Genomic DNA, 24,012 nt, shown 5'->3' with positions numbered 1-24,012 from the left:
TGAGAGCCCTAATCTTGATTTGATCAAGTAAAAGTGAAACCTCTGAATCTAATACAATCTAATACGGCCAGAGGAACAGAGCAGTTTACAAACACAATCCAATATCTATTTTTGGGATTCATAAACCATACCAAACTGCCACATCCCTGTTCTGCATTCCCTCCAGGATGGTGCTACTGGGCAGGGACCAGACTCACCAGCTCAGTGCTGGGGGTACAACTCACTGTGTGGGAGCCCTGAACAAAAGGCTCCTGTAGTTTTGTAGACCTGGACTTGGGGAGGGAAGTGGGGCAGAGAAGGGATGGCAAAGTGCTGCATACTGGGTCTGAGGGGAGAAAGGCGTCTGCAGGGACTCCCCTGCTTCCCTGATAACGAGGTCTAGCAGAGGTGCCTGAAGGCATCAGGTTAGGAAGGCAGTTGCAGGTAGAAATATGCCTTGAGCTAAGGGTGCCTGAGTCCTCTGCTACAGCTCCCTTCAAGGGCAGCAATGCACAGCTGCACCAAGTCTATGTGGCTAGAGTAGCCTGGGAAAGCCTTTCTCATTGCCTACTGTCAGGTCTGAAAAATGACACAGAGAATTTGGGCCAGGAGCCCAAGCCCCACTCATCACAAAATATTCCTTTTTATCCCTGGTAATTTTCCTTGTTCTTGATTCTACTTTGAAACTAATATAACCATTCCAGCTTTTCACCTTATTATTATTATAAACAACATGGCTCAGCCTGTGCAACCATTATGTTTATTAAAATTTATTGGTTAAAGGTCTGCATGTTTTTTAAGGGCTTTTAACTGCATTGTTACTTTGTAACTTGTTGTTACAAACTTACTTCCTCAACACTTGGGCATTGTCATTTAAAATAATTATCAATTAAGGATAGGGTTTTCCCCATTTGATAGGCAGAATCATAGGATAATCCTAATGCACATCTAAATGTGTTGAATTCTCATTCATCCTAGTGAGATGTCAATAGAGGTTTAAAACTCATAAGTCAAATCGAGGTATATGTATATTCCGAGAAAAGTAACAGCTATTAAAGTTGACAATGGTTGCCCTTTAGGACCTGGACGGCCAGCTCCGGATTGGGTCAGGGTGTTGGAGTGACAAAGTAGGGGTGTTTTTTTATTGAAGTCCCCTATAGTACTATATTTTTAAAAGCATGTGAGCGTATTAATTACTCTGATTTTATAAATGACATCCGGCTGTTGGTTAAACTTACATTTAAATTTGTCATGTCTCCCGTGATCATGTAACCTTAACACCTAGTAAAACCCAGCCTCTCCCGGCGCAAACTACAACTCCCAGGATTCCGCGGGCTGAAGGCGGGGCTCTCCTCGGACGTAAACTACAACTCCCAGGATTCCTCGAGGTAAGGCCGTCCTGACCCGCAGGCCCGCGCACGCGCGCAGCTTCTCGCGCCGGGCTCGCCCCCGGGACAGGCACCCTGAGTCCACCCCCGCCGGCCGACGGCGCAGGGGACCCCCGCTCGCTGGCGGGGCCTCCGGGGCTCAGGGCGGGCGCGGGGGGTGGCAGCGGAGCCTGGGCTGCAGGTGAGAAGCGCGCTGGGGCCGGCGAGGGTGTGGAGTTGAGTGCAGCCCCCGCGGGGACGACGGGCTGAGGAGAGGTTTGGGGGCGCCTCGGGGGGCCGGGGCGGCCGGAGAACGGAAGAGTGGCGCGTGAGGAGGCTGAAGGAGGCCCGCGGGTGGGCGGGCGGCTCTCGGGGTCCCGCAGGCCCGGGAGGCGCCCCCCGCCCCCGCCGAGGTCTGTGGGTGGCAGCCGGGTGCGCGCCCCTTGAGCGCGGGGTGCTGGGGCGGGGAGCCGGCCAGGCCGCAGGGCTCCCCGACGCAGCCACAGCCCCGGGCCAGGCCTGCGGCTGATGCGGGCTGCTCGAGCACGTGGCGCCGCCGTGACCTGCCGTGGCCCGCTCGGGCGGCCCCACGGACCGCGACCCTGCACGGCTGTGGGGCTCCGCCCCGGCCCCCGAGAGGAGGCCTTGGCCGAGGTGGGGGGCTCTCAGCCTCGTGGGCCGCGCGTGTGCGCTGACCTCATGCCCGCCGGCTCCCAGAGCCCACATTTGGGAAAGGGAGACCCCGCATGGGAAGGCTGCCTTCCAGGGTGGGGGGAAGCCGTGGCCCAGAGCACAGGCTTGGAGGGGTCGTGCCTGCCCCGTTTTCTCTCGCATTCTAGTCTGGCTCGTTTACCAGCAGAGTGCCCTTTAGCAAGTCACTCCTCCTCTGAGCCTGTTTCTTCCTCTCCAAAATGGGGATAAAAGTACCTTCTGCAAAGGGTCGCTGAGTGAACTGGTGCGAGCCCTCAGCGCGCCCCCGGTGCACAGTGAGCGTGCAGTCAAGGTTTGCAGTCATGGTTGCTAAGGAAAGGTGGTGCTGCAGCTGAGCAGGGAGCCCGGGGCTGCCCTGGCACTGGCCAGAGCTGCCCTCTCTGCCCTGGATCTCGGAGCCCTTCCAGCCCATCCTTTCACATTGTGGGTGAGGACTCCGAGTCCCAGTTAGTGAGAGAGTGGGGACAAGAGCACAGGAGTGGCCAGCATGCCAGTTCCTGCACCGCAGGTCCCTGGAGGGGAGGAGAAGCCAGGAGGTCTTCAGCAGAGAGGAGGACCGGGCGCTGGAGGTGGGTTCCGGCACACGTGGCCATGCAGGCATCCCAGTGGCTTGGACGTGGCCAGCTGCCAGAGCAGCCTGTGGTGTTTTGAACCAGCCTCCAGGTTGGTAAGTCCTTGCTCTGAGCTGTGCTTTAGAAAATAGTTAGCAATAAACAGAGGCTTCCCTTGAGTATTAAGCTAACCAGTGAAATGAACTAAATGGTCCGTTCCCAACGGTCCCCGTCAGTTTGGCTGTGAGTGGAATAATGACTCCTGGGACCCGCTGATCGTGACATTGTGGCTGCCTGATTCTCAGGGTTTTTTTTAGTTGGATGAAATAATGAACGTGAAAAGTGGAACTCAGCACTGAACATCTGTCATCGTGGTCTTTACAGTTAGACTTGGATTCGAATAACAGATGTACCACTTAGTAAGTCCTCAAATGTGAAATGGGAGTCATAGCACCTGCTTTAGGTTTGTAGTGGGGAGTAAATGAAAGAATGGTTGAAAAGCCCTTAGCGTTGTGCCTGGCATACACAGAGGAAGAGTCAGTAGATGGTAGCTGTTACATCATCATTATTAATAATTACCTTTCTAAAAATAACGCTCGGGCTCTGTGTTTTGTCTGTGTGGTCCCTTTGAATTTGCAAAACCACCCTGTGGGGTAGGTGTAATTTCAGATGAGGAAATGGAGGTTTAGGGGGTTAAGAAGTGGCTAGGTTCACGCAGCTGCCAAGTGACAGGATGAGAGCTCCTATCCTGACATCTCCAAAGCCAGTGCCGTTTTAATCCTGGCTGCCGGTAACCTGCTGCTCAAGGCCTCGGTTTTATCTTTTATCAAATAAAGAGGTGGAGCAAATCATTTCTAAGGGCCCTTTAGCTCTTGAAAGCGGTGGTTTTGTGATTCCAAATTGGTGGCTTAACCTTCTCAGCACCAGGGCAGGTGGGGTAATTATCACCCTAGTGTGCTACCCAGACTTTCCTTTGGGTGAGAGACTGGCCACAGCCCCCTAAGCCACCTGCTGTCACTGGGTTCCCTCTAGCCAGCTGGGCGAGAAGTAGTTGCAGCCAGAGAAGCCTTGGGTTGCTGAGCTGCAGTTGGGTCCCAGTGAGCTTGTGTGTCTGTGTCGTACGTTTCCACTGACACCCACACCTGCTCTGCCTTCAACTGATAAAAATTCAGTGCTCCAAGGTTTGCCCTGCTCTTCTGTCACCAGTTGTACCTCTGAGTCTGATGGCAGATGAGAGCACAGTGCTTAAGAACGGGAACCCTGTGGTCAGATGTGGGTTCGAATTCTTGTATCCCTGCTTGAACTGTAAGACTTGAGCACCCACTAACCCACAGTTTTCTCATGTTAAAGGAAAATGGCATTGGAGGACTTTTGTAAGGCTTAGGTGCACTAGGGCAGGAAAAGGATTTAGGAGTGCCTGGCACATAGTAGGTGCTCAGTAAGGTAAGGTGCCGGTAGCGTTAACTCCCGCCCACGCCCCGCACCAGGAGCCAGCGTCCTCTTTACCCGAGCCAGCCTTGGCAGCCACTGAGCCTTCCGTTCTGCTGAGCTTCCTGTGTCCTCGCTGGTACGTACCCAGGCCAGGATCTGCATGGGAATTAGACAGTTTGCTCTGCTGGTGGTGACCGCCTTGCTACACGTGTATACAGAGAGCTTGTGTCTTTTCTCTGGTTTGAAAAAAGAGCCTTCCTGCTCCCCAGCTTGCTGCGTGGCGGGTGATGGGCCCTGGGCCAGCCCTCAGGAAGGTGGGGGGCCTGGTCTGCCATAGGGCCTCCTGATGGCCGGCCCCTTGTTATACAGGCCTTGTCCTGGGTTCCTTTAGCACACGGTGGGAGACACACCCGGAAGTCCTTCAGCACTGAGGCTCACGGCAGCGATCATGGCACGGTCTGCGGTGGCATCAGGAGTTGCCACAGGTGTGCTGGGCCCCAGGGCTTCAAGAGGGCTGTACAGTAACCACGGCGAGGAGCTGGAGAAGCAATTCGGGGGTTCACTCCTCGGGAACCCGCCTGTCTCTGCTGACCTACAGGTGTGAACGTCCAGACCACCGCCCACGATGGACCCACCAGCCGTGGCTGCTGTAGACCCAGGAGCCGCCCTGCGTCCATTTAGCCGTGCCCTGGAAACCCGCACTCGTTCCTTGCCCTCCCCACACCGGCAATGCAGCTTGTGTGGGAAGGAGCAGGTCGGGGCAGCGTTTATCAAAAAGGGGCCTAGGGTATGGCAGGCTTCTCAGTCTGCCCCAGAATTTAGACTTGCACGTCATCCTGGCAGAGGCTGGCACAGAAGTTAGTTAGCCTTTATCGATGGGGCGGGGCTATCCTCAACTGATTGTTTACCCTGGGCTGGCATTTAGAGACAGGGAATTACCGAATAGTGGAGTGTGAGGAGGACCTCAGAGCAGGTCCCCTGAAAATTGAGCCTGTGTCAGAATCACCTGGTAGCCTTGTGAAAACACAGGAGATTGTGGTTCGGCAGGCCTGGGGTGCGGCTTACTCCTGGGGCTCCATGGGTGAAAGCAGCATCTCCCGGCCACTGCTTCTGCCTTCCTGTCATCAGAAAACCTGATGTCTTACGGATGTTAGTCTGAGTTTATCAGTAGCATTGAATTAATAAATCGTTTTAGAATACATGTGGACATTACATGTTCCTCGTACTACCCTGGTAAAGAAGCAGACAAACACAAAAACAAGGGCAAGAGGTCATTCTGAGGCTGTGTTTCAGTTAATTTACTAACTCAGGATGTGTGAGACACACCAATGAAGGGCTGAAAGCTTTCAGAACTGGTAATTCAGCCTGCATGAGGAATGAAAGCACTTTTCAGGAACAGAATAAAAATTCTGCAATTTTCACCTGCAAGTGTGAACAACCCTCACAAGTCACCTTGCTACACTCTTACTGTAAAGCCTTCTGCAGGGGCTGTTGCCACCCTCCTTCCATGACCCAGGGGGCTTTGCTTTAGGCCAGAGCTTAAAAAGCGCCCCTTTCTACCAGGCGGCAGGAGAGTGTGCCTGCAGCCCAGCTCTTGGGCCTGCACCTTGTCTTCACGCAGTTTGCCTATTTCCTGGTCATCACAAATTAGGACACTGCACGTTTTAAATGGATTTCTCTCTTCTCTGGAAATATCAGAAGAGCTGGAACCATCAGGCACAGTTTGGCCCCACCCCGGCTTGGCTCGTGGCCCCAGTGGGCCTGTGAGCTGCATCTAGAATTCCGGGTGCTTTGGCTCCTTATCACACCCTGAGGCCCTCGTGGGGCGGGTTGGGGCCCCGAGATGGAGCCTGTGCCCAGTGCAGTGTGGGCAGCTGCTGCTGCAGGCAGCCTGCCCTGCCGCCCAGCTCTGCAGGGGCGCCTGCAGGTGCACGGGTCGTCGACACCTTCCTCTGGTGCTCCTTGGAAGAGTGGGATCCTAGAGAGGAGCACTCACTGTGTCCACAGAATCTGAGAACACTTAGCTGCGCTGGGAGCTGACCGGTGGGGTGGGTGTTGAACCGGCAGCCTCCGTCTGCCCGCCTGTACTAAAGGACAGGTTTGCTCTTAATCTCTTGCTTATTTCTCTTTTGAAAAATACTCACTTTATTCGCCTACCGGTTGGCTCCTAGCTCTGGTGCTGGGTAGCGAAGGTAGAGCATAATAAATGTGGTGACGCTGGAGTGGCCTGGGGTGCTGAGACCGTGGTCCCACGGCACCTGGGCTCTCAGCCCAAGGCGGTGCTCAAGGCTCTGTTGCACACAAGCCGAGTGGCTGGGGCCAGGTTTACCTGACCTCTAGCTCTGTGTCCTTATCTGTGAAATGGGGCTAACCTCTTAATGTTCTTAATGAGAAAAAGTACAGTTTTTACTCTAAGAGCAGAAGTAGAAAATGGAGGTGGTGGTAGCTCTGCTTGTTGATTTTATACTGAAAGCTGGCTGCTCAGACTGAAGACGCTTTTCTAAACATGTGGGAGCAGGGAAACGCCATGAGGAACACTGAACCAACTTGAGAGTTTGTGGGCGTGCCACCCCGAAGTGATTTATTATCCCATTGAATAGATGAGGAAATCCAGGCTTGAGGAGGTAAAGAAACCCGCCAGGATCATAAAGAACTGGGGGAGGTGTGCAGTTCACACCCTGAGTCTGAAGGAAGGTGAGTGTGAGCTCCGTGTGGCCTCAGAATTCTCGACACTGCGGGCAGGGACGAGGCTCACACCTCCCTGCAGTCTTTTGTGTGTCCTGACACCTGTGCTTAGCGCAGGCCGAATGCACTTCTGTGGCACGGGAGGCCTGCCAGGATGCCCAGCTTCTTGTCATCTCCCCGACTGCGCTTCCTCTCGGGAGCATTTTTGGATAAGACCAGTAGAGAGCAAAGGCTGCAGCCACCTGTCAGGATGTGTCAGGATGGGCGGGTCCTGTTGAACCAGGACTTGAGGCCTGCAGAGCACCTCCCTGACATTCCTGGGCAGGAGGGCGCCTGCAGAGTGCCCTTGCCTCATCCGCTGGCATTCCCAAGCATGCGTTCCCTTTCTCCGCAAGGGCTGAGTCACAGCAAGTGTTAGCAGTGGCCTCTCGTTTCCTCTGCCACCGTAGCACCTTGAGGCCGGGGATGTCTGGTTGTTTTCTTTCATTTTTGCATCCCCAGTGCTTACTGCATGTTAGGCTCTCATTAGTTGTCATACTATTCTGGTAGGCCCTTTCCAGCTCTGAGGTTGTGGATGATTTTGAGCTTTACTGGCTGACCTCCCCCCCACACACACACACACACAGTGACTTTACTTTTAATGAAAGTTATTTGAGTAATCTTATCCCATCTGGGTTCCTTTATTGTTTTCTTTTTTTTAATATTTATTTTTCCCTCAGCCCCCGCCCCCCCCCCCGTTGTCTGTTTTCTGTGTCTATTTGCTGCGTCGTCGTCTTTGTCCACTTCTGTTGTTGTCAGTGGCACAGGAATCTGTGTTTCTTTTTGTTGCATCATCTTGTGTCAGCTCTCTGTGTGGGCGGTGCCATTCCCGGGCAGGCTGCACGTTCTTCTGCGCTGGGCGGCTCTCCTTATGGGGCGCACTCCTTGCACGTGGGCTCCCCTACACGGTCATCTGAGCGTTAGGTGGAGCCTGTTGCTTTGTACTATGGCTTCTGCTGCTGTGTACATTTGCCACCCTGGGGACTGTCCAGCCACAGTCCCGCCCGCCTTCCACGTGGGAGCGCTGTTCCCTGGCATCTTTTCTCTTTCTCAGTTTCCTCTGCTTGTCTCCGTTGGGCATGTTTGGGAGTGCCTTTATCAGTTCCCTCACCCTTTTCTGGCGGGTCTTCATCCTTCCTGAAGGTCATTGCCCCGGGCAGTGGCCAGCAGCAGGGCGCCCACCTCCTTTCCTGAGAACGGGCAGCCCCGGCTTGTGGCCTGGGCGGATCCTCGTCAGCCCTCGCGTGGCAGGCCAGGGCTGGGACGGCGCTGGCCCCTCTCCGTCCACCTCTCCTACCCCAGCGCATCAGACCCCAGGGTGCTGGGGCTCCCCTGCCTGTGGCGCCTCCTCGTTCCAGGTCTTAAGGCCTTGGCCCGAATCGTTGTTTGGATCCACAGCACATGGCTCTCCCGCCTGTCTCCCCCTGGCCTGGAGTCTGTCGGGAGCCCTCCCACTACGTGTCCCGTCCCCGTTGGCCGCTGCGGAGGCCGTGGTCTCCAGGTGCTTGTGGTATGGGTTGCAGCCGTGAGGATGGGTATGCTTTTAATTTTAGATGTTCCTGAAGGTGGGGGAGTCGGCGTCCATCGTGGGCTCAAGGGCTGCCCGCCCTGCGGTTCGAGACGTGCCAAGTGCTCCCAGCCCCTCCAGTCCCCACAACGGTGTCCACTCCCTCGGGCCTGATGCTGATGGACACACGCCCCTCCAGTTCGGGCTGATGCAGTCACGCCCTTGTTCTGTCCATGTCCTCAGGAAACCCTGAGAAAGTGACCTGTGTGCACTTCCCTCCTACGCAGAGGAAGTTAGGACGGCTCGCCTTCGGGAGCAGCACCGGCATGCAGTTCGGGTCAGCGCTGTCCTCGTGGTCGGTGGCTGTGCCGTCCTAGTGGGCAGGTAGGTGCGGCGGTGCCTGCCGCATCTCACCAAGGCCCCCTGCCAGAGCAGGGCCTCGGGAGGGGCTCGGGTGCAGCTCCAGCACGGCCCTCGGCCAGGCCCCAGTGGGGGGGTCTCAGGAGGGTCCCTGGGGGTCGGCCTGGCGCCTCCTTGTCAGAGACACACACCGCTCAGGGTCTTGCCCACTGTGGAAGTTCTCCGTGTTCAGTGTTAGTGGCCTCCGTCCTCCCTCCTGACCGTTCCCGCACCAGGCCATGCTCTCCCCGGGAGACGAGGAGCTTGTCTGGTCATTGGCTGGCAGATTTCCTCCCCTGCTGGCTCTGCATGCCAGGGAGAGGCCGCTCCTGGGGCAGCCTCTTGTCTGGAGCCCAGGTAGGAGTGCCTTTCCCAGGTAGCAAGTGTGTTTCAAAGGACACAGTTTCCCAGGCTGCCGTCTGCCCCACAAGCAGAAGACCTGACCCGCAGGGCATGGCCAAGGTCGCTTCTCGGGGCCTGTGGAGAGGAGCGGGGGGCCAGGCGCAGGTGGGGAGGACACCACCACGGCCGTCCTCATCGAGGCGCAGAGCAGGGCAGGTTTGTCCTGCCCCTGGCCAGGGCTGCTTCTAAGCCGCCTCCCTGGTAAGACACCACACTGGAGGAGGCGCGGGGTCCTGGCCTCCCCTCCAGCCCCCAGCCCTGGAGCAGAGACAACTGCATCTCCTCAGCCGGCAGCAGGATTTAGCAGACTCTCAGGCAGATACAATTTTAAAATCGAATGTCTTAAGAGGTATTAAAATGCTAAGCCTGCAGTTTTATTCTGACACAAATTGTTTTCAGATAAAATTAAAAATTGTCACATAAAAATGAAGACTTGGAAGTGGATTTGGTTCACTGGATAGAGTGTCTGCCTACCACATGGAAGGTCCACGGTTCAAATCCAGGGCCTCCTGACCCGTGTGGTGAGCTGGCCCACGCGCAGTGCTGATGTGCACAAGGAGTGCCGTGCCTCAAGGAGAGCCGCCCCCTGCCAAAAAGTGCAGCCTGCCCAGGAGTGGCGCCGCACACACGGAGAGCTGACACAACAGGATGACACAACAAAAAGAAACACAGATTCCCGGTGCTGCTGACACTCGTGGTCACAGAAGAACACACAGCGAATGGACACAGAGAACAGACAACTGGGAAAGGAGGAAGGGGAGAGAAATAAATAAAATAAATCTTAAAAAAAAAATGAAGACTTGTCATTATTCAGGAAGTTGAAAATGAAATGTGATTAAATTTTTTTAAAGAAACTCATTCTGAAAAATCCTGTCGGTGGTCACCGCTGCCTGGCAGGCCCACCGTGACCGTGCTCTCCGGCTGCCAGTGGCCCTCCCTGGCTCTGCCCCTGGCACATCCCGCTCCCAGCATCTGCCTCTGACCCTCATCTCCAGATCATCCCGCCGCCTCTCTGATGACTTTGGGGAGCTCTTTCTAAATAGCTGTTCCTGTGTTCTGTGCTGTGCTTGTGTTGTGGGGACCACAGTCCCGGCGTGAGTGGCACCTGCTGCCCTGGTTGCTGATCCAGCGCCCCTGCCTTGTCTTTGTCTCCAGTTTTGTCGCGCGTGGGGGGAGACTGGGCAGCCTGGCCTGACACTTCTCAGTGCCGTCAGCAGGTGGTGCTCATCCAGAAAGTCTTCCCGCCCGAGAGACTTCCTTACCAGGAGCTTTGCTGTTTGCCATTCCTTAGGCTTTTTAATGGTGCGCATTTGTTCTGCTTGAAGTTTTCACGTGCTGTGTGACCCTCTGCCTGTCTCATGAAGGCAGGGGTTCAGATGTCAGAATTTTGTCAATGTATTAGACTCACGCACAAAACCCAACCCCTCACCGCTTCATGTGGCACGTTTCACCTGAAAACCAGAATGTGGACGGCAGTGGCGTACTTGTCCTTCAGTGTCCACCCTCTGAAATGCAGGGCGCTGCCTCACCTGGGCTGAGAGTCCGTGCGCTGTGCTGCATGGCGAGCACGTGCTATCTCTCCACCCCAGGAAGTGACGCCGGCTGGCTTCTGGCTTCCTCGCCATCTTTGCTGGGCCGCAGAGCCTTCCAGTGGCGCCCAGTCGCCAGCCCACAAGGCCGGCTCTTTTCCGTCTCATTCTCTCTGCCTGGGCCTGTCACCTTCTCAAAGACCACCCCTCCCCGATCCTGTGCGTGTCCAGCCCTTGTGCTGTGCCCTCCAGTCGCCTCCTCTAGGCAGGTCTGTGAAGCTAGAGTCCCACAAGAAAACATTCTTAATGGAAACAGTCTTTTTAAAATACTTAACTGGCCACTCTCAGTATGGGCAGATTTGATTTTTAGACAACATTGTCAGGAAAGGGGGAAAGGAAGGAGGAAAATGACATTCAGCCACTCTGTGGTCCTTACATTGTTTGGGTGGAAGATAAAAATATTGATTAATTTTAACCCTTTAAGTTAATATGCATGTTAAAAATTTAAAACTAACCGCTTAAAAAATAGAAATAGTATATGTGACTACCCAACTGGTTGGCTGAAATCGCAATCAGTAGAACAGAAAGCAGAAAAAGAGAAAAAAAAGAGGAAGCGTGGTTGGGAGGAAGGACGCTGTCCCAGCCTGTCCCCTTTCGCCGGGTGTGTGGCCAGCTGGACGGCATTTCCTGCCCCCCCCCCCAGGTGGTGGTGTGGGGCTGCGCTGTGGCCAGTGGGCTGGGAAGGAGAGTGCCCCACCAGCCTCCCCACTGCTCTCCACCCCCTTCCCCAGCCTTTTGACTGGACATATCTCTCCAGAGCAACCTCGGAAACCACGTGGTGAACACGGTGGGATTTGTCAGCCAGAGTCCCTGGATGGAGCAAGTTTCCCCCTGATACCCACCCGGGCTCCCTGCAGTTGCACTTCACCCCAGTGAATTATTTTATGTTTGTCACAGCAGCTAGTGCTGTCTTTAATACACGATAAGTAGAAAATGAACAAAAGGTGATAGAAATATGTATATTATTGTCATAGTACATATAAGTGGACAAAATCCATTGTTTATAAAGTCAGACTGGAAAAAATCTGAATACGCTGTTACAAGAGACATGCCTAAAAGATAATGCAGGAATGTTAAAAGTCAAGGACTCATTGAATAAGAATACATGAGCCCAATAGGTTTATGTAAGTAAATGGGGAGAAGGGAAAGTTCTTCATTACAGAAGAAAGCCAGCTGATAAATGTAGAAGGAATGATGGAAGCAGAAAATAGCCATTTGGCAGCCATCATAGGCTGATGTATTCAAGCAAGAATCAATTTTTACTTAAGCTCATGGTTGAAAGTATGAGGACTGGTCAGATACATACAGTTGTCTTAGGATATCCACAAGGGAGATAAAGAGTTTATAAATTACAAATGGAGAAAAGAACAGCCCTCTGGTGGCAATTGACAGGCACCACCTCACTAACGCCACAGGTAACGACCTGGTGATGTCTGATATGATGCCCTGGGAAGGAGACATCATTCTGGGGTCTTCCTGTGAAAAATGAATTACCTGAGTCTAATCACGAGGAAAAATCAGACATACCCAAATCAAGGCACATTCTACAAAATAACTGGCCAGACTCTTCAAAAAATGCCACACAGTCTTGAAAGACTTGAAACAGGGAACCGTTTCAGGTTAGAGACTAAAGACACGACAGCAGGATGCAGCGTGTTGCTCGGGACCTTGTTTGTCATAAAAGGTCATTGTTGGGGCAAACCTCAGCTCTCATGTACTGTAAATTCCTCAGTACGGACCCCTGCGAGACGAGACTGTTGTCAGCGTAGCCACGATGCCCTCTGCCCTGGGCTGGATGTTGGGGGCTGGGAGAGACACGGGCAGCGCTGTGTTGCAGCCCCATGGCCCGTGCGCTGGGCCGCCTGGGGAGCTGTTTAAGACATTTTGGTGCCTGGGCCCTGCCGTAGGTGAGTGGAAAGCCAGCTCTCAGAGTGGTGACAGTCCAGGGCACAGCAGCCCTCCTGGCTCTGCGTTCTTGTCTCCATCCTTGTGCTCTGCTCTCCTGGGGTGCCAGCTCTGAACCGCTGCCCGTCAAGCTCTGCCCACCATCACCCTCTTTCCTGGGCTGGCATCTGGGCGAGGTCGTCCCTCGGGGCTCCTGGAAGTGCCGCCGTGGCCTCGTGGGATGGAGGTTTTCTGTGTAAACGTGTCTGTGGCCTTCCGTAGACGCACGCCTGAGGTCCCCTGGTGCACAGTGAGGGTGCAATGAGCGGCATGCTCTGCAGGCGTGGAGGAGGGCAGGATGGCACTGGGCTGGGAAGCCGGGAGGGACAGCTTTCAGAAGCAGGCTGGGATGTGGGCCTTACCCGGGCTTGCTCCTCTGACTCTAGTCCTCGAATGCTGGAAGTTTTCCTTTCTGTTCCCCACCCCTTGCCCCACTTGAACTGGACTCAATCTGTGTCTTGAGGATGGCTGGAGCTCTGGCTGATGTCTGGCTCCACACCTGTGTGGCCTTGGGCACATGCCTGAGCCTCCCTGAGCTCAGGTTCCTCACCTGAGAACTGGGCCTGGTGTTGTGTCATGGGGTCAGCTGTGGTGAGCACGAGGTGGGGTCCTCAGGTAGAGACGGCGGGCAGCCCCTGAAGGCGAGCAGCCGTCCTGGCTGCTGGGAAGTGGCAAGCTGGAGGACTCGTTAGGGCGTGGCTTGGGCTTGTGCAGGTAGGAGGAAGGTTGACTGACGGGCCATGCCAGTGCCCTTTGCCTTCTGTGTCGTGAGCCACTGGAGGCTCGGGGCGGCTTTTAAGTCTGGAGGGTGGCGTTTCCCTTGGCTCGTGCTCACCTCTCACCTGCACATCTTAGGAACCAGCACGTCTGCAGGGGTCACTAAAGAGATTAAGGAAATCATCCCAGGCGGCCTGTGCCTCTATGGTCACTTCCTTACATCCTCCTGTCTAAGAAGCCACTTGACAAGGCTCCCCACAGGAGCTGGAGGTAGAGGGTCATCTCCTGACTGTGGACGGGGCCCCGCCTCTGAGCCCCTCTCTGGTAGAAGGTGGGGGTAGGTGAGCCACCTGCAGAGTGTGGTCAGGTTCAGGTGAGGTGACTGAGCCTGGTGGTGGGACATAGGGGGGACTCAGCAGGTGTGTGTGCCTGCCACCCTGCCCTGACTGTAGGCGGGTACTCCCTGCCCGCCATGGCTCACCGTAGATGGGTGCACAGTGCCCGCCCTGGCTGACCGTAGACAGGTGCGCCGTGCCTGCCCTGGCTGACTGTAGACAGGCACTCTGTGCTGCCCTGGCCGACCATTGGTAGGCGTGCGGTGCCCCCCTGGCTGACCGTAGGCAGGTGTGCCGTATGTGCCATGCCCGCACTGGCTGACCATCGGTAGGCGCCCCATACCTGCCCTAGCTGACCAGCGCTCAACCACTGAGCCATATTGGATCTCCCAAGTTGGTTTTTCATTTGTTTGCTTGTTGTTGGTTTTTTTTTTTTTTTATTAGGAGGCAGCGGGGACTGAACCCGGGATCTCCCATATGGGAAGCAGGTGCCCAATCACTTGAGCCACATCCGCTCCCCTAATTAATGTACTTTGTCTCCATGTGTTTTCTTTTGAAAACTTCCCTGAGGATTTTGCCGGAATCTTACAGTTCTCCTGGCTTTGTAAACTGTGGATGGGAGTAGATGGGAGTGGACAAAAGAGGAGTGTGGGAAGCAGACTGGAAGGTTTCACGGCGTGCCCACTGCCTGCCGGTGCTCGTTGGCTTCCTCCGTCCACACCCGGGTTGTCCACAGCTGCAGGGGTAAGGGGGGCGGTCCCCTGCCTCCACGGCTGAGGTTCTCCCGGAAGCCTGTCCTGAGATAAGGGTTCGAGTGCAAGTAAATCACTTGGGAGATGAACTCAGTGAACTCAGGGAAGTGGGGAGAGACGGAAAAGAAGGCAGCCCCTGCGGGGTGTAGCAGGCCCGGTACGCGTGGGCCCTGGAGCTCGATGCCCCTGGGAGCCCGGAGCCAGTGCAGAGCGGGCCTCAGCGTCTCCCCTGGGCGTGTGGAGCGGGGTTTCGGCACAGCAGTTCCTGCGGTGGTCAGCGGGCTGCCTGGCCTGTGGGGGCAGGGCTCTGGGCCCCGGGCAAGCTGGCCTGCAGGACCAGTGCCTTGCCCGTCACACCACGGCAGGGCGTCTTGCTCTCCATCCCGGCAAACGCAAGTCCCACTGAGGGCCCCCGTGGCTGGTCTACCTTTGTCCTGCCTTCTCTCAGCACCCCACGGCAGGGTCGGGCGGGTAGTGGGCTCAGCGTCCAAGTGGTGGCCGCAGCCCCCGTTCTCAAAGGCTGCTCTCTGCCTGGTTGCCCGTTGGTCACCCCCACGTCTGCCTCCCCCTTCCTGTTTCTTGGTTCCCACAGCTTTGCCCAAGGCCCCGCGCTCAGGGCTTGACCGGGATTGGCCGTGGCGCATAGCCCCGTCCTGGAGGACCTGGCCCCATGCCCGCCTCAGGCCCCTGCCCACAGCCCCACCTGCTGCCAAGCCTGGGGGAGGGGCAGGCACTGCGGGTCAGGAGAGACCGTGGGTGCCTGGGGGTAGGTGCCGCCCGGCTTTTGGGTGGCCTTTCTCCTGGTCTCTCCCCGGGGCGCTGGCTTCTGATGCTCTCTCCAGGAGCGTCGGTTCTGCCTGGCTTCTGAGGGTGATCAGAGCAAACCCATCAGTGGTGCCGCACGCGGCGGCTGCTCCTCTCTCAGGGAGCGCCTTGGTCCTCTTCCACTGCTGTCCTTTCTCCACAATTCTCTCAGCATTCGCAGTATGATTCTTTTTCTTCTTTTTAACTTTTTATTATGGAAATTTTCACACACAAAGAACCCCAAGTGCCCCGCATCCTGTTCTCCGCTTGGTGGCCTCGCTTCACGTTCTTCTTTCATCTGCCAGCAATTTTTTTGCTGGAGTGTTTTAAAGCAAAACTCAGACATGTCATTTTACCTGTAAACTTATGTTTCCTATTTCTTGGGGAATGCTATATAGCTTTTTATTTTGAAATAATTTCAGACTTACAGGAAAGTTGCAAAATTACTCTTCACCCATTGCCCCTCGTAACCACAGTATAATGGTGGGACCTAGGACGCTCACATTAGCACCCGTTTTTAGCGATCCACAGGCCTTACTTCAGTTCTGCCGGGTGTCCCGGGATTGCCCTTTTCCTGGCCCAGGACCCAAGCCAGGATTCCACTTGGCCTTCAGCGGTGGAGCCGTGGCCTCCAGCCGGGGGCGGCCCCCAGGCCTCCGCCATCCTTTTGGCTCTTGGCCTGCAGAGTCCTGGCCGGGGCTTCATCGTGCGCCCCCCAGTCCTCGTCGGCTCGTCTGTAGAGCTTACTCAGAGCCAGAACCCCAGCTCCCGCCACGCCTCCCCCTTAGAAGTCTAGACTGCGGTTATGTCTGGGGCAGCATGGGGGGGCGGTGTGTGATGTCAGTATGTCTCCCTGCGGGCGATGCTAACTTTTCACTCCTTAGTTCACGTGTCTGCAGACTTCTCTCTAGAAGGTTTCTGTTTTTACCTTTGAAATGAATAGATCCTCATGGAGAAATACTTGAAACTATGCAAATGACCTGTTTCTCATCATACTTGCACCCACCAATTAGCATCCATCAGTGGATCTTGCCAAAACAGTTATTACTGCGATGTTTGCCAAATGGTGATTTTCTGTCTCCATTGTTGTTTCTACATTAATGAAATTCTATTAATTGGAGTTTTATTGTAGGAAGACCTTTTCTTCCCTGCTTTTTTACTGTTATCTACTATCGGTGGGTATGCGTGTCGGCTCACAGCAGATGTTGCCACACGCTCTGCTCCTTTCTTCGGTACCTTGTTTCACCTGTCGCAGAGCACGGTGGGAAGCCAAGTGATCTGATACCAGACAGCTCGAGGTCTGAGGTGCAGCTGGTCTGGATGCCCCTCGGTCCCTGAGGCCATAGGAGTCTCCAGAAGAGCGAGGCGGGAGCCCCTGGCCCACACGGCAGCCCTGCTGGGAGCCCCACCAGGCTCGCCTGACGAGGGCCCAGGGCGAGTGCACAGGCAGCGCAGAGAAGGGCCCCTGCGCGCTGCCCCTGGGCCTCACTGGCCTCCGGGTGGTCCCGCCTGCCCCTGCCGACCTGCCGAGGGTGGGGGCCCATCTTCTGTGTGCCCCGGAGAGTTGCCTGAGGGGCCGGGGCGTCTCCAGGCCGGTGGACCGGCCCCCGCGCCCGCCTTCCCCTGCGCCCTCCTCGCTCGGGCTCTCTTCCTGCGCATTCCTCCCTGAGCGGAACCTCGGGGGTCTCGCCACCCCCAAGGCGCCTGGCCCTCCCCATCTGCACTTCCTTCTCAAGCCCTTCTTGTCCTTTCCCTTGTTTTTCTGCTTTTCCCCTCTGGACCTCAAGGATGAATGAACTCTCCCCTTTGGCCTCTTTCTGCTCTGGGGCCTCTGACCTCCCAGAGGGAAGAGGTGAGAGCTGCAGCGGAGGCCGTGCGTGCGAGCGGCCGTGGTGCAGGGGCGCGAGGACACCGGGGCGAGCATGTGGCCCCAGTCAGGAAGGTCAGGGTGGCCCAGCCGAGCGGAGCGTTAGAGCCTCGCTGTGGGGCTGTGTGGGGAGGGCAGCTTGAGGGGCGTGGGGGGGCAGCCTCAGGGCCGTGGGGGGCGGGGCAGCCTGGGCGGCTTGGGGGGGCAGCCTCAGGGCCATGAGGGGGGCACATTTGAAAGAGCATGTGCAACAGTGGGATCTTGTGTGGGAAGTGACCTAAACGCACAGCTGACGCCAGCCCCTGGTCCCAGGAGGCAGGCATTGCAGGAGAGAGCCTCCTGTGGTGAAGGGACCGTGGACTTCACAGGTCGCTTAGGACTGAAGGAGTTTCTCTACGTCATTGGGTGCTCGGGCTCGAAAAGGCTGAGAAGCACCGCCTGAAGTTGAAGCAGATTTCTCAGCTGCAGGGCTTGTGGGCTCCGAGAAGAGCAGGGCTGAGTGGAGACGCCTCAGAACCCACCAAGAAAGCTGTGACCTCACGCCCTTCTCTCAAAGCCAGGGAGGCCCAGTGGGATGCGAGTAAGTGAGTGTTTAATTAGAGGGCTAGCTTGGAGACCCCAGGAGTTGATTCTGAACATAAACTTCTGCAGACTTGCCTGAGGAACGAGCTCCTTGGCCCCTGAGCACAGGTCGCCCGCTGGGCTCCTTCTCCCCTTCTAACTCCCAGGCGCTCCTCGCCGAGGCTGAGTGGGGAGCCACTGAGGCTGGGAACGCCTAAGTACTTTCTCCCTCTGCCCCCACCCGCCTCCAGGCTGCTCTGCTCAGACCCCTGCAGCTCCCCGGGCCCGGAGCAGAGCGCAGGTTCCCTGCCCTGGCGTCATGGCTCCGGTGTGGGCCATCACTGGGTTCTCGGTTTCTCTCCCCGTCCTCCGCTGTACGGACCTCAGGGCCAGCCCCACTGGACCGCGTGGCCTCCTCAGATCACACTCCCTGGAGAGTCCCCCACCCATCCTCTCCCCACTCCAGGTCACGTGCTCTCCTTTCCCTCTGAAAGGTCCAGGACACGAGCAAACCTCGGGACTTCGTTCTTTCCCAGAAGGGTTCTGGACACTGCCGCAGGGCTCCCGGGCCAGCTTCTGTGGACGGAAACCGAGTGCACATTGTCATGGACCCTCTTTGGCCCATAATAAATACGTTTGGTGCTTTAATTATTATAAGAAGGAGGCCTCTGTTTACCCAAGTTAAGATAGTCTAGGGAACGTGATACCGAATAACTATCGACACGGAGCTGAGGAGAGGAGGCCAGACCCTCCTGTGCTTGCGTCACACTCGGCGCTTGGCCGACAGGCTCTCCCTCGAGCCAGACAGGCTGTTCTGGGTTATGAGAAACCGAAGCCCCACTCCAAAGGGGCTTCAGCAAGAAGGGAGTTGCCGTCCCTCGCAGCAGGACGTCCCGAGCAGGGCTCGGGCTCTCCCAGGTCCCTGGTCCCTGTCTCTCCCCCATCCTCCCGTCCCTGGCCTCCCGGCTCTGCCCCCAGGCTGGCTTCCCCGAGGTCAGCAGATGGCCGGCCCTCCTCTGCAGCGGGTGGAGCGTGGAGGGCCACTCCTTCACCTCGGCCTGCCTGATCCAGCTCAGGTGGCGAGCCGTGCTTGGGCCAGCACCTGCTGCACAAGCCCGCTGGCTGCTGATTAGCCCTCTGGAGTTAGGATGGGGATCCTGTCTTCCTCTAATCCCGTGGGGGTCTGGACAAGGGATGGTTACCTGGATAAATTCAGGATTCTCTTGAAAGAGAGAAGGAGGGAATGGATGCAGCGTGGGAACCAGCAATGTCCACTCTCACCTTTTAACTCACTGATCTGGAGGCTCAAGAGGCCTGGGTGGGTGGTGACAGCCTTGTCTGGCCTCATTCTCCACCTTAGGGAGGAATCTCTTGCTCAGACTTAAAGCCCTTTGTTTCGGAAGACCGTGACGAGCAGTGGTATTTCCTGCCTCAGCGCGCTCGGCTTCAGGTCAGATGATGGCAGCTGAGCGTGTCCCAGTGTTTTAACATGCCAGTTTCTTTTTGCTTCCCTTTGGTTCTTTGTTATCCTTCTGGTGCCTCCAAATCTTTTTCTTTTCCTCTCCACTACATACTTGTCCCATAGGCTGAGCCTAATTGTATGAAAGTGTCAGCATTTGCAAGGTTCACCTCCCCAGCCTGGGAGGTGGGTGCTTCACCACGCCCTGCTCAGGAGCCTGAACTCACATGGACCCCACGGGGGGTGGGTGCCGCACTGTGCCCTGCGGCAGGAGCCTGAACTTGGCCCCACAGGAGGTGGGTGCTGCACCGCTCCATGCGGCAGGAGCCTGAACTTGGCCCCACGGGAGGTGGGTGCTGCGCCACGTCCTACGGCAGGAGACTGAACTCACACGGGCTCCTTGGGAGGTGGGTGCTGTACCGCTCCCTGCAGCAGGAGCCTGAACTCACATGGGCCCCGTCAGGGGGGGTGCTGCTCTGCGCCCTGCGGCAGGAGCCTGAACTTGGGCCCGCAGGAGGTAGTGCATTTGAGCTGAGCCGAGCTGTCTGCCCTCATCCTCCACCTGCCTGGACGGCACCCGTCCTCTTGGGAGACCACGCACCATTAGCACCACAGCAGCGGCTCAGAGCCAGGCTGGTTTGGGGTGCCAGGAGATAGCTGCCAATGTATTAGTGCAGCCTTCAAAGGCGCCTCCAGAGGAGCAGCCCAGCCGGGCAGACTGCGAGGAGGTGCTCTGCCCACGCACCAAGCCCTGCTCCGCCCTGGGGGGCCAGCGGACGGCGCAGGCGCACGGCAGGAGGAGAGGACGCTGCGGGAACGGGTGGGCCTGCTGGCCTCAGGCTGTGGAGCAGCTCGGCCATGTCGGCCCTGGCGGCCCTGGCCTGGGACTGGGAGCGAGGCCAGCCGGGCGAGGCGCCATCGGCTCCCTCCTCCGAGCCCTGGTACAGGAGCAACAGGCCCCGGTAGGGGCCCTGCTGTCTTGCCAGCCTCAGGCACTCGTGGGGAGGGCATTGGCAAAAGGCAGGGCCAGCTGCTGGCCGGAGGAGCACTGCCCCAGGAGGGGCGAGGACCCCTGAGGTTTAGTCCTGGCAGAGCTGTAGAGTGACCGCATGCTTCTGCTCAGGCTTTTAGAAGAGCTCATGCCAGCAGGCATGGTTTCTGAACAGGAGCAGGTGGGCACATGTACCATGTGTCCCTCAAAAGGGGGACTTGGGGTCTCGATATGCCCCCTGGGAACAGGCCTTCTGTTCCCTGCCAAGGCCTAAAGAGATTTTCCCCGGGGCTTCTCATCACATGTCTGTCAGTGAGCTCTTGCTGCAGGAGTGCTACATAACAGGCATGGAATTCCAGTGCCCCACAGCAACAAGCACTGCCTTAGCTCAGATGCCTGTGTGCTGGGCTCACGTATCTGGGGGTGGGCCGAGCTGGGCGGGCATGGCTGGAGCGCTCTGCCCTCTGCCCTCTCCTCCTGGGACCAGCAAGAGTTAACCTGAACACGTTCTCACGGCGGTGTCAGGTCTAAGGAGGGCCAGGCCAGCCGCACAGCACTCTGCAAGCTTGGTTAAGATCCGCTGATACCCCGCTGGCCAAAGCAGTTGATGGCCAAGCCCAGAGCGAGGTGCGAGGGATGAGGTGCCCCCGGGGAAGCCAGGGGGAGCGTGCGCCGTGGCACAGCCACCGGATCTGCCACGCCCGGCCGTGTGCCCAGCGCCTGCAGGGCGCCAGAGCCTGGCATGCGTAGGAGCCTCAGTGACTCCACCGCACCAACGCCTTCTCCTCTTCCCTCCCTCCTGCAGGCCTTCGCTGTCCTCGGGGCACCCACAGGGATGGGTGCAGCCCTCCCCAGCGGCCGCCGTCGCCCTAGGGCCCCCCAGAGGAGGTAGGATGCACCTCTCGGCCGTGTGCAACGCCCTGCTCGTGTCGGTGCTGGCGGCCGTCCTGTGGAAGCACGTGCGGCTGCGCGAGCATGCAGCCGCCCTGGAGGCGGAGGTGGCCCTGGGCCGCCAGGCGCCCGAGCCGGCGCCCAGGGTGGACTACCCGCGGGCGCTGCAGGCCCTGACGGAGCGCGGCACGCACATGGTGTGCACGGGCCGCACCCACACGGACCGCGTCTGCCGCTTCCAGGGGCTCTGCTACTCCAGCGAGGCCGAGGAGTTCGTCTTCTTCCACGGCAACGCCTCGGCCATGCTGCCCAACCTGGGCTCCCGGCGCTTCCAGCCCGCGCTGCTCGACCTGTCCTCCGTGGAGGACCACAACGCCCAGTACTTCAACTTCGTGGAGCTGCCGGCCGCCGCCCTGCGCTTCCTGCCCAAGCCCGTGTTCGTGCCCGACGTGGCGCTCATCGCCAACCGCTTCAACCCCGACAACCTCATGCACGTCTTCCACGACGACCTGCTGCCGCTCTTCTACACCCTGCGCCAGTTCCCAGGCCTGGCGCGCGAGGCCCGGCTCTTCTTCATGGAGGGCTGGGGCGAAGGCGCCCACTTCGACCTCTACCGGCTCCTCAGCCCCAAGCAGCCCCTCCTGCGCGCGCAGCTGAAGGCGCTGGGCCGCCTGCTCTGCTTCTCCCACGCCTTCGTGGGCCTCTCCAAGACCACCACCTGGTACCAGTACGGCTTCGTCCAGCCGCAGGGCCCCAAGGCCAACATCCTCGTCTCGGGCACCGAGATCCGGCAGTTCGCGCGGTTCATGATGGAGAAGCTGAACGTGAGCGGCGCGGGCGCGCCCCCGGGCGAGGAGTACCTGCTCGTCTTCAGCCGCGCCCACGACAGGCTCATCCTGAACGAGGCGGAGCTGCTGCTGGCGCTGGCCCAGGAGTTCCAGATGAAGGCGCTGACTGTGTCGCTGGAGGACCACGCCTTCGCGGACGTGGTCCGGCTGGTCAGCAACGCCTCCATGCTGGTCAGCATGCACGGCGCCCAGCTGGTCACCGCCCTCTTCCTGCCCCGAGGGGCGGCTGTGGTCGAGCTCTTCCCGTACGCCGTCAACCCCGACCACTACACGCCCTACAGGACGCTGGCCACGCTGCCCGGCATGGACCTCCAGTACGTGGCCTGGCGGAACACGGCGCCGGAGAACACGGTCACGCACCCCGAGCGGCCCTGGGAGCAGGGCGGCATCGCCCACCTGGACCGCGCCGAGCAGGCCCGCATCCTGCAGAGCCGGGAGGTGCCGCGGCACCTGTGCTGCCGCAACCCCGAGTGGCTCTTCCGGATCTACCAGGACACCCGGGTGGACGTCCCGTCCCTCCTGCAGACCATCCGGCGCGTGGTGAAGGGCCGGCCCGGGCCGCGGAAGCAGAAGTGGGCCGTGGGCCTCTACCCGGGCAAGGTGCGGGAGCCGCGGTGCCAGGCGTCGGTGCGGGGCGCCTCCGAGGCCCGCCTCGCCGTCTCCTGGCAGATCCCCTGGAACCTCAAGTACCTGAAGGTGAGGGAGGTCAAGTACGAGGTGTGGCTGCAGGAGCAGGGCGAGAACACCTACGCGCCCCACGTCCTGGCGCTGCAGAACCACACCTTCACGGACGTCAAGCCCTTCACCACCTACCTGGTGTGGATCCGCTGCATCTTCAACAAGGCCCTCCTGGGACCCTTCGCGGACGTGCTGGTGTGCAGCACGTAGCGAGGGGCCGTGCCACGCCGCGCCGAGGGCAGCCCCGCAGCCCCGGGCCAGGTACTTAGGTCTTTACTCATCGAGAAGGCCGCCGCAGCCTGCCCCGCGGGGCCTCGTCGCCCCTGCTGTGGTGCCCCAGCTCCCCTCTGCCCTGCGAAGTGGAGCTGTCCTCTCCCCTTCTCCCAGCCTGAGCACCCGGACCCCCGAATGGGTTTCTTAGAGGGGAGGGGAAGGGACAGAGGAGGAAGGAAAGTCCACCCCGAGGAAGCTCTTGGGCTGAGCTACGGGGCCGTTTCCTCCGCGTCCTGCCGGCACCCAGGCTTCTGACAACCGAATAATCGTGCTTGTGTGATGGGCGCGTCGTCAGCTTCCACCAACGTGGATTCGCCTGTAGCCCCGCGTGGGGTGTTGGGAACGTCCATTAAACGGTTATAAACGTCCTGGTCACATCTTATTGGGGACCCTGGCAGAGGCTTGAACCCCAGGGTCAGCCGAGGAGAGGGGGCAGGTCTGTGTCGGGCTGAGGCGAGGCGGGCGGCTGGATTTCCTCCCGACCCTGCTCCTGGTCCCATCTCCATCTAGGTGGGCCAAGCCGGAGGTGGTGGGAGGGGGCCGGGCCCCCAGAGCAGCGTCCACCCGGAGTCCTGCTCAGACCCCAGACAGCAGCCGCAAGGCCATGCGGGCACTGGGTTTCCTAGAAGGCCATGGGCCAGGACCCCCAGCCGGCAGCGTCAGGCCAGGGGCCACGCTCGTTCTCTCACTAGCGCCTGCTCAAGGGCAAGGCGGTGGGAGCCACGTGTGGAGCGGGGCCGCCCTGGCCTGGGAGCCCGGCCCCATCGGAGCCAGTTCTCTCGTGGCAGGTGGTGGTTCAGGGTGGCTGGAGGGGCGCGCCCGTGAGGGGCATCGCCCACACCGCTGTGGCTGCCCGGATACTGCGGCGCAGTCATCCTCGCAGTCCAGACGTGGTCAGTCGGGCTCGTTTTCACCTCGCACCACACTGGCTTCCACCGGTCTGGCTGCCATGGCAACAGAGCCGGGAGGTTATCTCAAGGTCAGATTCGTCAGAGGAGGAGAAGGGTAAAGTTTTCAGCTTTTCTGATGTAAAGGAGAGGGAGGAAAAGGGGTCGCGTAGGAAGCCTCGGGCCCGTGGCAGGTCCGTCAGGACCTCTTGAGCCAGAGTCCACTGAGGAGCCCTGCCACGCGCTCCGTCCTGGCCGAGGGCTGCCGGGAAGGGCCACCGCAGCGCTGTTTGCACTGGCCTCAGAGCACGGCCGCCGTCCACGGCAGGGGCAGAGCAGGGCGCT

The 24,012-nt window shown here is 58.3% G+C and overlaps 1 protein-coding gene across 7 annotated transcripts; it reads left to right on the top strand.

The window, feature by feature from the left end:
• Positions 1-1,401: 1,401 nt before the first annotated feature.
• On the top strand, positions 1,402-23,148 carry POMGNT2 (protein O-linked mannose N-acetylglucosaminyltransferase 2 (beta 1,4-)). Of its 7 annotated transcripts, XR_009183685.2 has the most exons (5): positions 1,415-1,548; positions 4,096-4,175; positions 4,409-4,524; positions 4,638-8,654; positions 9,471-9,883. XR_009183685.2 is itself a non-coding variant. In XM_058288875.2 (2 exons), the coding sequence occupies exon 2, from the start codon at positions 20,984-20,986 to the stop codon at positions 22,715-22,717; it is 1,734 nt and encodes a 577-aa protein (XP_058144858.1). In that variant the 5' UTR covers positions 1,402-1,548; positions 20,896-20,983; the 3' UTR covers positions 22,718-23,148. The 7 variants fall into 7 exon arrangements, 1 of the variants encoding a protein (XP_058144858.1); XR_011647509.1 differs by having other exon boundaries at positions 4,431-8,654; XR_009183683.2 differs by having other exon boundaries at positions 4,409-8,654.
• Positions 23,149-24,012: the final 864 nt, after the last annotated feature.

This window comes from Dasypus novemcinctus, chromosome 26 (genome assembly GCF_030445035.2).
Source record: "Dasypus novemcinctus isolate mDasNov1 chromosome 26, mDasNov1.1.hap2, whole genome shotgun sequence".
Taxonomy (NCBI): Eukaryota; Metazoa; Chordata; class Mammalia; order Cingulata; family Dasypodidae; genus Dasypus; species Dasypus novemcinctus.
Note: the sequence above shows the minus strand (reverse complement) of the source record. Positions and strands in the feature narration are given on the sequence as shown.

Coding starts and splice junctions, on each gene's coding strand:
- POMGNT2 (XM_058288875.2), top strand. CDS start 20,984: ATGCACCTCTCGGCCGTGTGCAACGCCCTGCTCGTGTCGGTGCTGGCG.